Source organism: Gadus morhua, chromosome 2 (assembly GCF_902167405.1).
Source record: "Gadus morhua chromosome 2, gadMor3.0, whole genome shotgun sequence".
In the NCBI taxonomy this organism is placed as follows: Eukaryota; Metazoa; Chordata; class Actinopteri; order Gadiformes; family Gadidae; genus Gadus; species Gadus morhua.
In genome coordinates, this window is record NC_044049.1 from 28414757 (window position 1) to 28428856 (window position 14100).

The window sequence follows — 14100 nt, forward strand, 5'->3', positions numbered from 1 at the left end:
GGTGTGTTTGGTGTCCCATGGTGTCACATGGTGTCTCATGGTGTGGTGTGTTTGGTGTCACATGGTGTCACATGGTGTCACATGGTGTCCCATGGTGTCACATGGTGTCACATGGTGTCACATGGTGTCCCATGGTGTCACATGGTATGGTGTGTTTGCTATCTTATGGTGTGGTGTGTTTTCTGTGTGGATCAGTGGCCCACAGCTTCAGGGACCCCACACCCCCACCACCACTACGATGATTTGAAGCATCATAACCTGATCCATGTTTTGGTCCCCACCCCCCCGACTGCTGACCTCTGACCTCTGACCTCTCTCTGTCCGCAGGGTCCTCAGGACGCCGCGGCCCGCCCGGACCCCTCCAGGGCCCAGGTCTACCCCCCCGCCCAGTACGCCCCCCCCTGCCAGAGCCCCCTCCCCCTCCCCGAGTACGCCGCCTCTCACCCCCACCCGCAGCTGCCCCACCCACAGCACCCCCACCCGCAGGACCCCCACCCGCAGCACCCCCACCCGCAGCACCCCCACCCGCAGCACCCCCACCCACAGCACCCCCACCCGCAGCACCCCCACCCGGGGGCGGCGCAGCACGCGGGGGGGCCGTCGCCCGGGAGGGAGCTCAGCATGTACCCCCCGCCGCAGAGCCTCGGAGACACGGGGCCGCCGGACGGAGCCGGGGGGGCGTCGGCCGGCATCGCCACGGTAACAGCTCCCTCCTCCTCATATCTATATCTAGATCTTGATGTGTAAATGCAGAAGTGTAGATAACGGCCGACTCCGACCGCGTGGAGACGGGGCTCCTGCCGACCTCTGACCCCCGTGATGTGAGCTCGGTCCAAGGTCGCCCCGGCGGCGTGCGTCCGTTGGCCAAGGGGCCGTTTGGTAGACTCTGTGACGACTAGCCGAGGGACCTGGTGGTGCGGTGTGCGTCGCTGTGCGTCGCTGTGTGTCGCTGTGTGTCTCTGTGTGTTGGTGTGTCATGTGTGTCGGTGTGTTTCGTATGTGTTTCTGTGTGTTGGTATGTCGTGTGTGTCGGTGTGTTTCATTTTGTGTCATGTGTGTCGTGTGTGTCGCTGTGCGTCGGTGTGTCGTCAGACGCCCTGTCTGGGCGTCTCCGACCCCTGAACGATAGCGCCACAGGGTTAGGACACTCTCCGTCGACCAGAGGTGGATTTTGCTATTCCCGTGGACGGGGGGTTCTGCGTCCAGGACACTAAGAGTATGACGCCGCAGTGTGTGAAGCATTTCACACACAACATCGCTCACACACACAACTCTCTTTCTAACACAATCAGGGACGGACCGAGAGGACAGCGCCCCCTGCTGCCTACAACTCTCAGCCCAAAACATGCTGATCTAAATCTTTGTGCATGTGTATGTGTGTGTGTGTGTGTTTGTGTGTGTGTGTGTGTGTGCAGTATATAAAGCATCTTTAAGCCGTTTCTATTCTTGAAGTTTTTAAATGTTTACGTTTGTAGTCTGCAACACTCGGCCTCTACAGCGAATCCAGCTCCTTATGGTTCAAACACAACTCTCTCTCTCTCTCTCTCTCTCTCTCTCCCCTCTCCCTCTCTCTCTCTCTCTCTCTCTCTCTTACCCCCCCCTCTTTCTCTCTCTCCCTCTCTTACCCTCTCTCCCTCTCTTACCCCTCTCTCTCTCTCTCTCTCTCTCTCTCTCTCTCTCTCTCTCTCTCTCTCTCTCTCTCTCTCTCTCTCTCTCTCTCTCTCTCTCTCTGGGGGAGGGAAGAAAAAGTACATCTGGAAATCTCATCACCCCCCACCCACGTCAGCCTTTTTGTCTCCAATTTAAACACCTACACACACATACACACACATGCGCGCACACACACACACATACACACACACATCAGCCCTTCTCTTAGCCTTGGTACTCATCAGCTGTTTTGTTTGCATTCTTTTCTTACGCTCTCTCTCCCTCTCCTTCTCCCTCTCCTTCCTCCCTCTCTCTCTCCTTCTCCCTCTCTTTCCTACCTCTCTCTCTCCCTCATTCTCCCTCTTTTTCTCTTTCTCCCTCTACTTCCTGCCTCTGTCTACCTCTCTCTCTCCATCTCTCTCCTTCTCCCTCTTATTCTCCTTCTCCCTCTCCTTCCTACGTCCCTATCTCTCTCCCTCTCCTACTCCATCTCCTTCCTCACTCTCCTTCCTACCTCTGTGTCTCCCTATCTCTCTACCTCTCTTTCTCCCCCTGTCACTCCATCTCTCTCTCTCTCTCTCTCTCTCTCTCTCTCTCTCTCTCTCTCTCTCTCTCTCTCTCTCTCTCTCTGTGTTACTCTTGTTCTTTTTAAAAGTAATGCATCGCTCAAGTGTTCAGTAATTTGCATAACTTGTATTATTGTCTCTCGTTCAGCTCTCTCTCTCTCTCTCTCTCTCTCTCTCTCCTCTCTCTCTCTCTCTCTCTCTCTCTCTCTCTCTCTCACTCACTCACTCACTCACTCACTCACTCACTCACTCACTCACTCTCCCTCTCTCTCTCTCTCTCTCTCTCTCTCTCTCCTTCTCTCTCTCTCTCTCTCTCTCTCTCTCTCTCTCTCTCTCTCTCTCTCTCTCTCTCTCTCCTCCCTTTCTCTCTCTCTCTCTCCTCCCTTTCTCTCTCTCTCCCTCTCTCTCTCTCTCTCTCTCTCTCTCTCCTCCCTTTCTCTCACTGTCTCTCTCTCATTATTTTCTCTCTGTCTCTAAACCTGCAAAGTGTGTGTGTGTGTGTGTGTGTGTGTGTGTGTGTGTGTGTGTGTGTGTGTGCGTGCGTGTGTGTGCGTGCGTGTGTGTTGTGTGTGTGTGTGTGTGTGTGTGTGTGTGTGTGTGTGTGTTTTTTTGTATGTGTGTGTGTGTGTGTGTGTGTGTGTGTGTGTGTGTGCGTGCGTGTGTGTGTGTGTACAGGATCATCCAAGAAGAGTAACCTGGTACTGTCTGGTTCCCTGGTCTAATCCCTGGTACTGTGCCCCCCCTGCAGCAGACAGAGGAGGCGCTACCGTCGGACCTCCACACCCAGACCCCCTCGGAGAGCAGCGACTGTAAAGCTCCGCCAAAGAGGCTCCACGTCTCCAACATCCCCTTCAGGTTCAGGGACCCCGATCTCAGGCAGATGTTTGGCGTGAGTACAGGCCCCTAGTGACCTCTGACCTCCAGGTGGGGGCCGCTTGTCTAACACTCTTCATCGACCTGAGGGCCCCCCTCTGAGTGTTTCCTCTAGGGGCCTCCTCCAATAGTGTGTTCCTGAATCCTCTGACGCCCGACTTCCGATTCAGAAGTCGGGAAAGCTCACAGCTTTCTTGCGGCATTTCTTGGAGGCACGGCCCCTTCTTGTCATCGTCTCTCTGAATTCTGTGAGCAGACCGAGAACAGTTATGACGCTCCGAACTAAAATGGCTGTGCCCGTGAAGAGATTTATTTTCTTTGTATTTGTACCACGTTGGTCATTTTAATGTCGATTTTAAATACTCTTACACACTTGATTACATTGCTACTTTATTCCGGTCACCAATTTCTGCATTGCACGGTCTTGCTGTGCGTGCAATACAATGTAAAGTTGTGTTGTTTGTTTTCGGGCTGGTTTGCTGAAGAGGCTTAAGACAAACAGGAATGCTATAAATGCTCCGAGACCGGAAATGACGTGAAAAGTGGGAAGGCTGGTGTCCGAGGATTAAGGAACACACCAAAAGTGTTACCCCTAGGAGCCACCATACATGTTTCCGTATAATATTTGTTGATTTTCTTATTTCCTTTCTTTTTCGGTTTCAGCAATTTGGCAAAATCTTAGATGTGGAAATCATCTTTAACGAGCGCGGCTCCAAGGTAAGAATTCCTCCTCTGTGTCTAAACCTAGCTGTCATGTAAATACGCTCAGGGTTCTAAATTAACACCCGCCAACCCGCCAAATACAGGTTAAAAATAATTTTGGCGGTTGTTAATAAAAACGTATTAGCCAGTTTGACCGGTGATGCATGAGGCAATCATATTAGTCAGAGCCGCTCTACTGTTCTTGCCCCCTGGGAAGTACTGACTTCATTTCCCATGAACACTGTCGTGATGCTGCGTGATGGCGTATAAAATGCCCATTGGCTGCGCACAGGCAGTGCAACCAACCAGCGTGAGAAACCATGGAAACAGAAAACACAAAGAAGAAGAAGAAGAAGAAAAATAATTAATGAATGGAGCAGAAACTGTCAAAAGAAGGGAGGGAGCTAGCTAAAGTAATTTAAAAAGTAGCCTAAACTTAAACTAAATGCGGCGGAGGTTGGTTGGACAGACGTCTGGGGGCGAGAAGAGGAAGAAGGCAGGGGATGAGATTGAGAATATAAACAACAATGCGTGCAAAATGAAAAAATAAGGTTAAATGGCAAATGGCTGACAGGTCGTGAATGGCTTGTGTTTGATCACGAAAATGTCGTCATGTTTTGAAAGGACTGCCGCATGTACGCAAAAGATAAAAAGAGAACAAACAATTACGTGGTGGGAACGAATCATTTTAAAGTCGAGGCTGTAAAGGACCATAAGCGTGCCCGGAGTCATCACGAGAGCTTCAGGATTAAATGGATTTTTTTTACTGGAAATAATTTGGCTAGTGGAAATTCTGATTGGCTGGTAATCAAAAAGTTAATTTAGAACCTTGATTACTCTAATAAAATAATAATGAAAGTCGTACTGTGTTTGATCTGAGCCCTACGTAGAACCTAGGGATTATCCTGGTTCTATTTTCTAGTTTAGGATTATCCTGATTCTATTTTGTAGTTTAGGATTATCCTGGTTCTATTTTGTAGTTAAGGATTATCCGTGTTCTATGTTATAGTTTAAGATTATCCCGGTTCTATCTTCTAGTTTAAGATTATCCTGGTCATATCTTCTTGTTTAGAATTATCGGTTATATCTTCTAGTTTAGGATTATCTTGGTTATATCTTCTAGTTTAGGATTATCCTGGTTCTATCTTCTAGTTTAGGATTATCCTGGTTATATCTTCTAGTTTAGGATTATCCTGGTTCTATCTTCTAGTTTAGGATTATCTTTCAAAGGCAGGACATGTTAAACAATTTTATTCCATTCTATTCAATTCTAAAATCTTAAGATGACTTGTAATCATCGGTCAAGAAGTTCTCAGAAGGACTTTGGCAACCCAGTTTGATGTTCTGGGTGAACTGGTCTGAAGGTAACCTAACCCAGTCCCTCAGTGGTCACATCCCTCTTTGGTCCCTCTGTGTCTCTCTGTGGTCACATCCCTCTGTGGTCACATCCCTGTGTCCCTCTGTGTCCCTCTGTGTCCCTTTGTGTCCCTTTGTGTCCCTCTGTGTTCCTTTGTGTCCCTTTGTGATCCGTCCCTCTGTTTCCCTCTGTGTCCCTCTGTGGTCCCTCTGTGTCCCTCTGTGGTCCCTCTGTGTCCCTCTGTGTCCCTCTGTGGTCCCTCTGTGTCCTTCTGTGGTCCCTTTGTGTCCCTCTGTGTCCCTCTGTGTCCCTTTGTGTCCCTTTGTGTCCCTCTGTGTCCCTCTTTGGTCCCTCTGTGGTACCTCTGTGTCCCTCTGTGATCCGTCCCTCTGTGATCCGTCCCTCTGTGGTCCCTCTGTGTCCCTCTGTGGTCCCTCTGTGGTCCCTCTGTGGTCCCTCTGTGTCCCTCTGTGTCCCTCTTTGGTCCCTCTGTGGTCCCTCTGTGATCCGTCCCTCTGTGGTCCCTCTGTGGTCCCTCTGTGGTCCCTCTGTGTCCCTCTGTGGTCCCTCTGTGGTCCCTCTGTGTCCCTCTGTGGTCCCTCTGTGTCCCTCTGTGTCCCTCTTTGGTCCCTCTGTGGTCCCTCTTTGGTCCCTCTGTGGTCCCTCTGTGTCCCTCTATGATCCGTCCCTCTGTGGTCCCTCTGTGTCCCTCTGTGTCCCTCTGTGATCCGTCCCTCTGTGATCCGTCCCTCTGTGATCCGTCCCTCTGTGATCCGTCCCTCAGGGCTTCGGCTTTGTGACCTTTGAACTCATCGCCGATGCAGACCGCGCCCGAGAGAAGCTGCACGCCACCGTGGTCGAGGGACGCAAAATAGAGGTGGGTCTTTGCTTTTCCCCTTTTGACTGCTGTGTGTGTGTGTTTGAGTGTATATTTGTGTGTTCGTATTTATGCGTTTGAATGTATATGTGTGTGTACATTTGTGTGTGTGTGGGTTTGTGTGTGTGCTTTACGGCATCAACAGCACACTTCAGTGACATCATGGTGTTGAGAATCTCGACCCACCCGCAACTCTATCCAGAAGCTCAGTGCAACAAGTCCCCTGTTAACATTAACGTCCGATACTGTCTGGACTGTACTGAGCAATAACTTATAACTCTAACCCCCCAGAGATAGTAGCGGCTCCTGAACCCGGTCCCCGGAGAAATGATTAAAATTGGAGAACACACTTGAGGGACTTTCTCTGAAAAGAGATTAAAGTTTGCTAATGCTTAAAAACAGAAGAATGAATCCAATGAGGAACCTTTCCTCTTAAGGACATTTTAGTATGTCTCTCAGGCTCAATCTGAACGGGAATCAACCACAGAATATCTCTTCATCCTCATGACTCTTTACTCTCATATTTCGGTTTCAGCAGCAGATTCTCAAGCATTTTTCCAAAGGAAATGTCTATGTTGTGATGAGAATAAGTGGAAAGCGATGACTGTTGGATCTGACCCGACCTGTGAGCTCTGTCAGTGTGTCTGTTGAGAGCTGAAATTCATCTCGAGTCATTTGTCCTCCTGAGTAAGGTGCTGCTTATCCCTTTCTCATCTCCCCCCTCTCCACCATTCCATCCAACATTAGCTTGTAGAGCGCCCCCACCCTCTTCACCCACTCGACACAGTTACCATGGTTACAGTAGGCAAACAAGTGGGCGAGGCCAAAATAACATAAAGGTTTGGGAATGGTAAGTGTGAAGTGAGCCTTCCTGCCAGCACCTCCTCCTCTCTCTCCCCGTGAAGCGTTGCCACGTTTGACTGTTTTTGTTCGTATTGATTATGACTGGGTTCATGCCGTATGATTTGGTTTATAAACACATGTATATGTTTTCCGTCGTGCCGACGTGTGTTTGAGTACTCTGAGAGCGAGAGAGGAGTGAGAACCAGTCTGCACCTTGTCTCTTGCTCTGTGAGTGCGTGGACGTCTGTCTCCCTGTTCTTTCTGTCCTTTCATGGATCATCCCTGACCTCCTCAGCACTTGGTTTGAAGCTGGAATGATTTGATTGGCTGATCAGTTGAATGGATGATTCGCTCCACATGCTCTGACACGGTCCCTGGTTTGGTCGTGGTTCTTCTGCTTCTCTTCATCCCTTTGATTGACGTTGGGAAGGCTGATGTTCTGAGTGTGAATGCATATGTGGCTTGGTCTCAGATTGGACATGCACAATGGACATTGTCTCTTGATGATATTTCCTTTGTCGTCCCGTGTCTTTCCTCCAAACACCCAAAGGTGCATGCATCATAACATCATCATTCACATCTTTTCGTTTCCATCTCTTGCATTTGTTTCATCTCTGATGTGTCACTCAAAGGGTGGAAGCATGCCGTTTAAAACTGTTCAAAACTAAATTGCAAAGAAAAAGGTTTAGCTTGTTTTGTTTTCCCTCAGTGGACGTGTTGCTGAGTAACGACCAATGAGAGCTGCTGCTCATGTTCTGAAGCGTCTGAGGGGCCCTGGGGACCTCGTCCCTCTAGGAAACGTCCCTCTAAGAGTGGTTCATCGGCCCCTAAGAGACTTCCCTCGGCCTCTAGGAGACTTCTCTCTAGGAGTCATCCTTAGGCCCCTAGGAGACGTCCCTTGGGCCCTAGGAGACGTCCCTCTAGGAGACGTCCCTCTAGGAGACATTCCTCTAGGAGATGTCCCTATATGAGTCATCCCAAGGACCCATGGAGTCATCCCTGGGCCCCTAGGAGACGTCCCTTGGGCCCTAGGAGACGTCCCTCTAGGAGACGTCCCTCTAGGAGACGTCCCTCTAGGAGATGTCCCTATAGGAGTCGTCCCTAGGGCCCTAAGAGTCGTCCTTTGGCCCCTAGGAGACGTCCCTTGGGCCCTAGGAGACGTCCCTCTAGGAGATCCCCCTCTAGGAGACCTTCCTCTAAGAGATGTCCCTATAGGAGTCGTCCCTAGGGCCCTTGGAGACGTGCATGGAGCCTGACTCCCTGGGTGTCCGTCCTCACAGCCTGCTGTCTCCTCAGGTGAACAATGCGACGGCGCGGGTCATGACCAACAAGAAGACGGTCAGCCCCTATGCAAACGGTGAGACGCCCATACGCTGTCTGGGAGGATTCACTTTACTACTTCCAAGTTTTGAAGTAAACCTGAATCTATTCAATTATTCTTCTGATTTTTTTAATCCAAAACACACGAGGGATGTTGAACAAAACTGTCCTTCAAATGTTTTATAGCACATTAAATCGTATGTGCGCTCTCTCTCTCTCTCTCTCTCTCTCTCTCTCTCTCTCTCTCTCTCTCTCTCTCTCTCTCTCTCTCTCTCTCTCTCTCTCTCTCTCTCTCTCTCTCTCTCTCTCTCTCTCTCTCTCTCTCTCTCTCTCTCTCTCTCTCTCTCTCTCTCTCTCTCTCTCTCTCTCTCTCTCTCTCTCTCTCTCTCTCTCTCTCTCTCTCTCTCTCTCTCTCTCTCTCTCTAGGCTGGAAGCTGAACCAAGTGGTCTACAGTCCAGAGTTCTATGCAGGTAAAGACAAATCTTTTCGTTCCACTTGCAGGAACTAGATGAAAAAGTACTTTAAATGTTATAATGAAAGGAAAAGATGGTGAGCTGGTGAAGTATTATATTATAGATATATCGTTTTGCCTATATATTTCTGTATATATATATAGATATCTAAGCACTCTTCTCTCTTGTCCTTTGCCTCCTTTTTTATATGTTTGGCTTTAGTATATGCTACACGTGAACCTCCTAAAATGGCACCATTTGATTGATTCGCTATCAAAAAACGAAAAAAAAACAATAAATCTTGGCAAAAAGTGTTATCTTGTTTGTAAAAAGAATGTTTAGGTGTAGTATATACTAAAACAACTATTCCCCTCAGGTAGTTGGGAACAGCCCCCACGACCTTTGGCCTCGGCGGCTTTCCCAACTATTCACTTCACCTTAGGCGAATAATTGTTAAATATATATAGCGAGATATATATAGCGAGATATATATATATATATATATATATATGTATATATATATATATATATACAGCGAGAGAGATATATATAGAGATATAGATAGAAAGTACGCAGAGGACAAGAGAGAAAAGAGCTAATTGTCCCTCTCTCTGTGTGTATGTGTGTTTGTGTGTGAGTGTGCTGTGCGTGTTTGTGTGTGCATAATTGTTTGTATGTGTCTGTCTATTTCCTGTATATAGTACAGTAAATATATATACATATATATTAGGGATGGGCGTGAGGAATCGATTACTCGAGTAATCCTCGTTACAAATGAACTCGGTTGGTAGACAGGCAAACTTGAGTTTGCATATACACACACAAACAAAGTTTTCTGAAGCAAATGTATACATTTTCTGTGCGGCGCCACTAACGCATGCCGTGGGCACAAAGAAAATGAAATGTATCAAATTTCTATGTGGCGCGTGCCGTTCCGTGTTCAGGCACGCCAGAATTCAAAAAGTTAAGGTTTAAAAGCAAAGCGCAGCAAAGAATTGAAATACTTTAAAGAAATAGGAGATCATAAGATGGAATGCAAAATATGCCAAGCGAAATCGAGCTACCAGAGTACTACAAGTACTATGCGGCAACATATGCTCCTGAAACACAACGGTGAGTTCGGGAAGGCAGACCCGCAGCAACCAACTGTGTTGGCTATTTTCACCGCCGCAAGACGCAGCTGTAATCCCGGCTGTGTAGAGAAGATCACAACGCTGAGTTTTTCCATAGTCCATTTGCTGCCGTATTATTTGCAGCTTTAAATTATTTGCAATGGATACGCTACAGGCCTTGGTTCGACGTGATTTAAATTGTGAGACGCATATTTATTTTTGAAAGGAAAATCAGCAAGCAAAAATAAATAATGAATACTCTGATACCTCTGACTGTTTTGATTGAGAATGGACCACACTGACACATGAACCCAACACATAACAACAACACACTGACACTGACCCAACACACAACAACAACACACTGACACATGAACCCAACACATAACAACAACACACTGACACTGACCCAACACACAACAACAACACACTGACACATGAACCCAACACATAACAACAACACAATGACACTGACCCAACACACAACAACAACACACTGACACATGAACCCAACACACAACGACAACACTGACACATGAACCCAACACACAACGACAACACACTGACACCTGAACCCAACACACAACGACAACACACTGACACATGAACCCAACACACAACGACAACACACTGACACACGGACCAAACACACAACGACAACACACTGACACATGAACCCAACACACAACGACAACACACTGACACCTGAACCCAACACACAACGAAAACACACTGACACATGAACCCAACACACAACGACAACACACTGACACATGAACCCAACACACAACGACAACACACTGACACATGAACCCAACACACAACGACAACACACTTACACACGGACCAAACACACAACGACAACACACTTACACACGGACCCAACAGGAACAGGAGCTGCTGACCGTTTGGATGAGGTTGGCAACAAAAGACAGTCTGTTTGATAAGTGAAAAGCACCTCTGTATAATGAAGTCACCTGGATCCTCACTGGTCCCCCATTGGTTGAAGCCCCCCTCCTCCCCCGTCTCTCCAGTCCCAGGCTTCCCCTACCCAGCAGCCACTGCGGCGGTGGCGGCGTTCAGAGGAGCCAACCTTCGGGGCCGGGGCCGGACTGTCTACAACGCCTTCAGGGCCGCCGCCCCCCCCCCTCACATCCCCGCCTACGGAGGGTGAGACCCCCAACACTCCTCTATTGTGTGAACGACCTGCAGTCGTTCACACGTCTGTCAGAGTGTAGAGGGCTGTTAAACAGACTACTTAGGCCCCGTTCACACGAAGCCGATTTCATGGCGAAACCGCAAAGGTCTTGTACGGCTCAGCTTTAAAAGTTCCACACTATTTTTGTATGTAGTGACAGGGGTCCACTAATAATAATAATAATAATAATAATAATACATTTAATTTGGATGACACTGTTGGCTATTACAAAATGACACAAGTCCCTTCTTAGATAGCATGGAGCGACATTCACACTCCTTCTTTTATGAAAAGAGGTAATAACTATATATACTGTAAGGGAAAGATAGTAATCTCAACTAATGTAATAATAATTTGTCAAACTTGATTTGTTAGTGTGTTTTTAGGAATAGAATTGTCTAACAAAAAACCTATCTATTCATTTGTATCAATAAAAATGATAAACAAATACAATATAAGGGTCTAGACCTTGGAAATGGTTCAATCCCCAAATTAGCCTTAATTTACCATTTTACAATGTACTCCAGTCCCCAATCTATTTTTAAAGAAATGCATTTGAATTGTTGATTTGCATCACAGAAAATGGTCCACACTTGTACTGTATGGAATGACAGGGGTCCACTGTTGGCTAATACATAATGACAGAAGTTCTCTCTTAGATAGCATAGAGTGACGTTCACACTCCATCATGGATGAGTAAAAAAATAAATAAGCAAAATGGATAGTTCTTAAGAGGTAATAACAATCTAAATAAAATATGATATATATATGTATATACATAGTGTTATTTTGCAATTAAAGTTGCCCCAACAATGTTGTCATGAACACAAATATCTAAACTTAATAAGGTTTTTATTTTTTTACAACTACAAACTTGTGTGCTTAGTCTACGGTTAAAGGAATGCATTTTATCTGTTGATTTGCATAACATAACTTTTTCTAATGACCGGGGTCCACTGTTAGCTATGACAAAATGACACCTTCTTAGATAGCTTCCCTTCTTAGATAGCATGGAGCGACATTCACACTCCTGCTTTTATGAAAAGAGGAAATAACTATATATATATATATATATAATATATAATGTAAGGGAAAGATAGTAATCTCAATAATGTAATAATAATTTGTCAAACTTGATTTGTTAGTGTGTTTTTAGGAACAGAATAGTCTAACAAAAACCTATCTATTCATTTGTATCAATAAAAATGATAAACAAATACTATTAAAATACAATATAAGGGTCTAGACCTTTGAAATTGTTCGATCCCCTGCTCAACATGTACTAGTTGAGCTGAGTCCAAAGACACCAAGCATGACACTCTAGCAAATGGTAACATGTATTTTACATGGTACACCTATGGTCTAGGACATGATCTCGGTGTAGCAAGAGGGCGAGCTTGATCTCATTGGACTCAGCTTAACGTGTAGATGCTAAATAACATGTAATTTGTCAGAAATCTCCATCGGGAAGCAAATCTATAGCTGGTCATTATTGATAAAGGCCTCCAAAATCGACAGCTAATTACTACCCCGAAACATATTCAAATATGATCATGTGTGGCACTGTTGCAATCGCCTCAAAACGTAGATGTCAAAGGACACCGGAGCCCTGTTTCAGGTAGCTGGTTTTGAGGCAACCCCGAGTTTGTTCGCTCTGAGTTAGTGGAAACTCTGGGTTTTCCGTTTCAGGTAGCAGGTTCAGCGCAACCGAGAGTTAGTTGCTGCGGCAACATACGCCGTGGACCTAACCTGCTCGGGAGGTGGTTAGACCTACTCTGAGTTTGTTGTCTATAAGGCTGAAGGCAGCTCTCCGACAGAAGGAAGTGTTAGAAATGGCATGTCCTTTTCTACGAGAGCCTGTGGACGTAGAGGCTGCGATCCTCAGAAGGAATCTCCGTGAGGAACGATTATTAAGACCCCGGTTGGATATACTTTATTTTCCTGATAATTTTCTTCACGAGCGCTATAGTTTTTCAGCGCAATCTATCATATATTTAGACCACCTTCTCAGCCCCCATGTTAACTGTCAAACGCACCGGGGGCATGCTTTAAGTTTATTTTTTTATTTTTTATCGCAATTAACGCATGTGCAGAATGATCCGCCCCGTGCATCCCACCCGCTCTGTACTACAGTCACTTCAACGTTGTGGCTTTCCCATGATCAGAGTAGCTGACTAACCACGGACCTATAACTGCTGCAAGTCAAGAAACTCATTTTAAGAATGCAAGGCAGAAAAGACCCTGGTACTGCTTTTAACCAGATGCTGTTCTTCTCTACATGCACATGCTCAGCAAAATCGTCTGCATTGTTCACTGAAGTAAAACCCTTTGAGTAAACTGTTCAACAAAATAACTTGTCCCACCACAGCCCGTGTTCTAATAAAGACAATCTACTTATTATGAGGATTTTTTTATTTCCTGAAAGCACAAAAAAAAAAAAGTATTTTATATTGGGTATGTTTTTAGAGCAGGGAACAGTAGCCTATCCCAGTTTGCACCTCACCCACCTATAACTTATGTTCCAAAATTTGGATCTCCAAAGCATCCTTTTGCATCTTTTGAATTGTTACAATTGCATGGGGGTTGGTGAGGGCATCTGGTTCAAGTAGGGCGATGACGCCATCAGTAACTGGAAGAAGATGATTAGACAGTGCAATTATTACTTGAGCCAGAATATTGCCCCATCTAATTTGCAACGCGCTGGGTTGCGTGTACATATTTAATTATTTTGAATGACCAACCTCTTATACTGTAAAGGCACTTCTATCCTGGGGGGTGGGGGGGATCAGAGGAGCTCCCCCCAGGGATGCCCTCAGCCACAGGACGCATACTCTGTTGGCTGAGGGCCATCTCCTCAGCCTCTGAGGGCTGCAGGTGGTGGACCCCCTCCAGTCTGCCGGGCCTCTGCATTTTTTCGATTTGCTAACATGGAGGAAAATGTTACCCTAATATTCAGTAAGCGCTATTTTGAAGACACATATATTTATAATGCATTTTGCCTAGGTGTAGCCTTCTAATACATCTAAATCCTATTAAATATTGGCAGTGTTGGGGTGGCTGGGAAATGTAGGCCTACTACTTACATTTACTGCTTAAATATAGTATACAAATATATAGCCTAATACATGTTGAACATAGCTGTTAAATTA

General features: G+C 46.3%; 1 protein-coding gene across 1 annotated transcript in view; it reads left to right on the forward strand.

The window, feature by feature from the left end:
* The first annotated feature begins 571 nt into the window (after window positions 1–571).
* rbfox1 (RNA binding fox-1 homolog 1) overlaps window positions 572–14100 on the forward strand; it is a 42790-nt gene continuing 29261 nt past the window's right edge. Inside the window, exons 1-7 of the mRNA XM_030347193.1 lie at window positions 572–699; window positions 2965–3105; window positions 3753–3806; window positions 5933–6025; window positions 8165–8225; window positions 8615–8659; window positions 10788–10923. Coding sequence (XP_030203053.1) covers window positions 622–699; window positions 2965–3105; window positions 3753–3806; window positions 5933–6025; window positions 8165–8225; window positions 8615–8659; window positions 10788–10923 — 608 coding nt within the window. The 5' untranslated portion in view covers window positions 572–621. The remainder of the gene's footprint in view (window positions 700–2964; window positions 3106–3752; window positions 3807–5932; window positions 6026–8164; window positions 8226–8614; window positions 8660–10787; window positions 10924–14100) is intronic.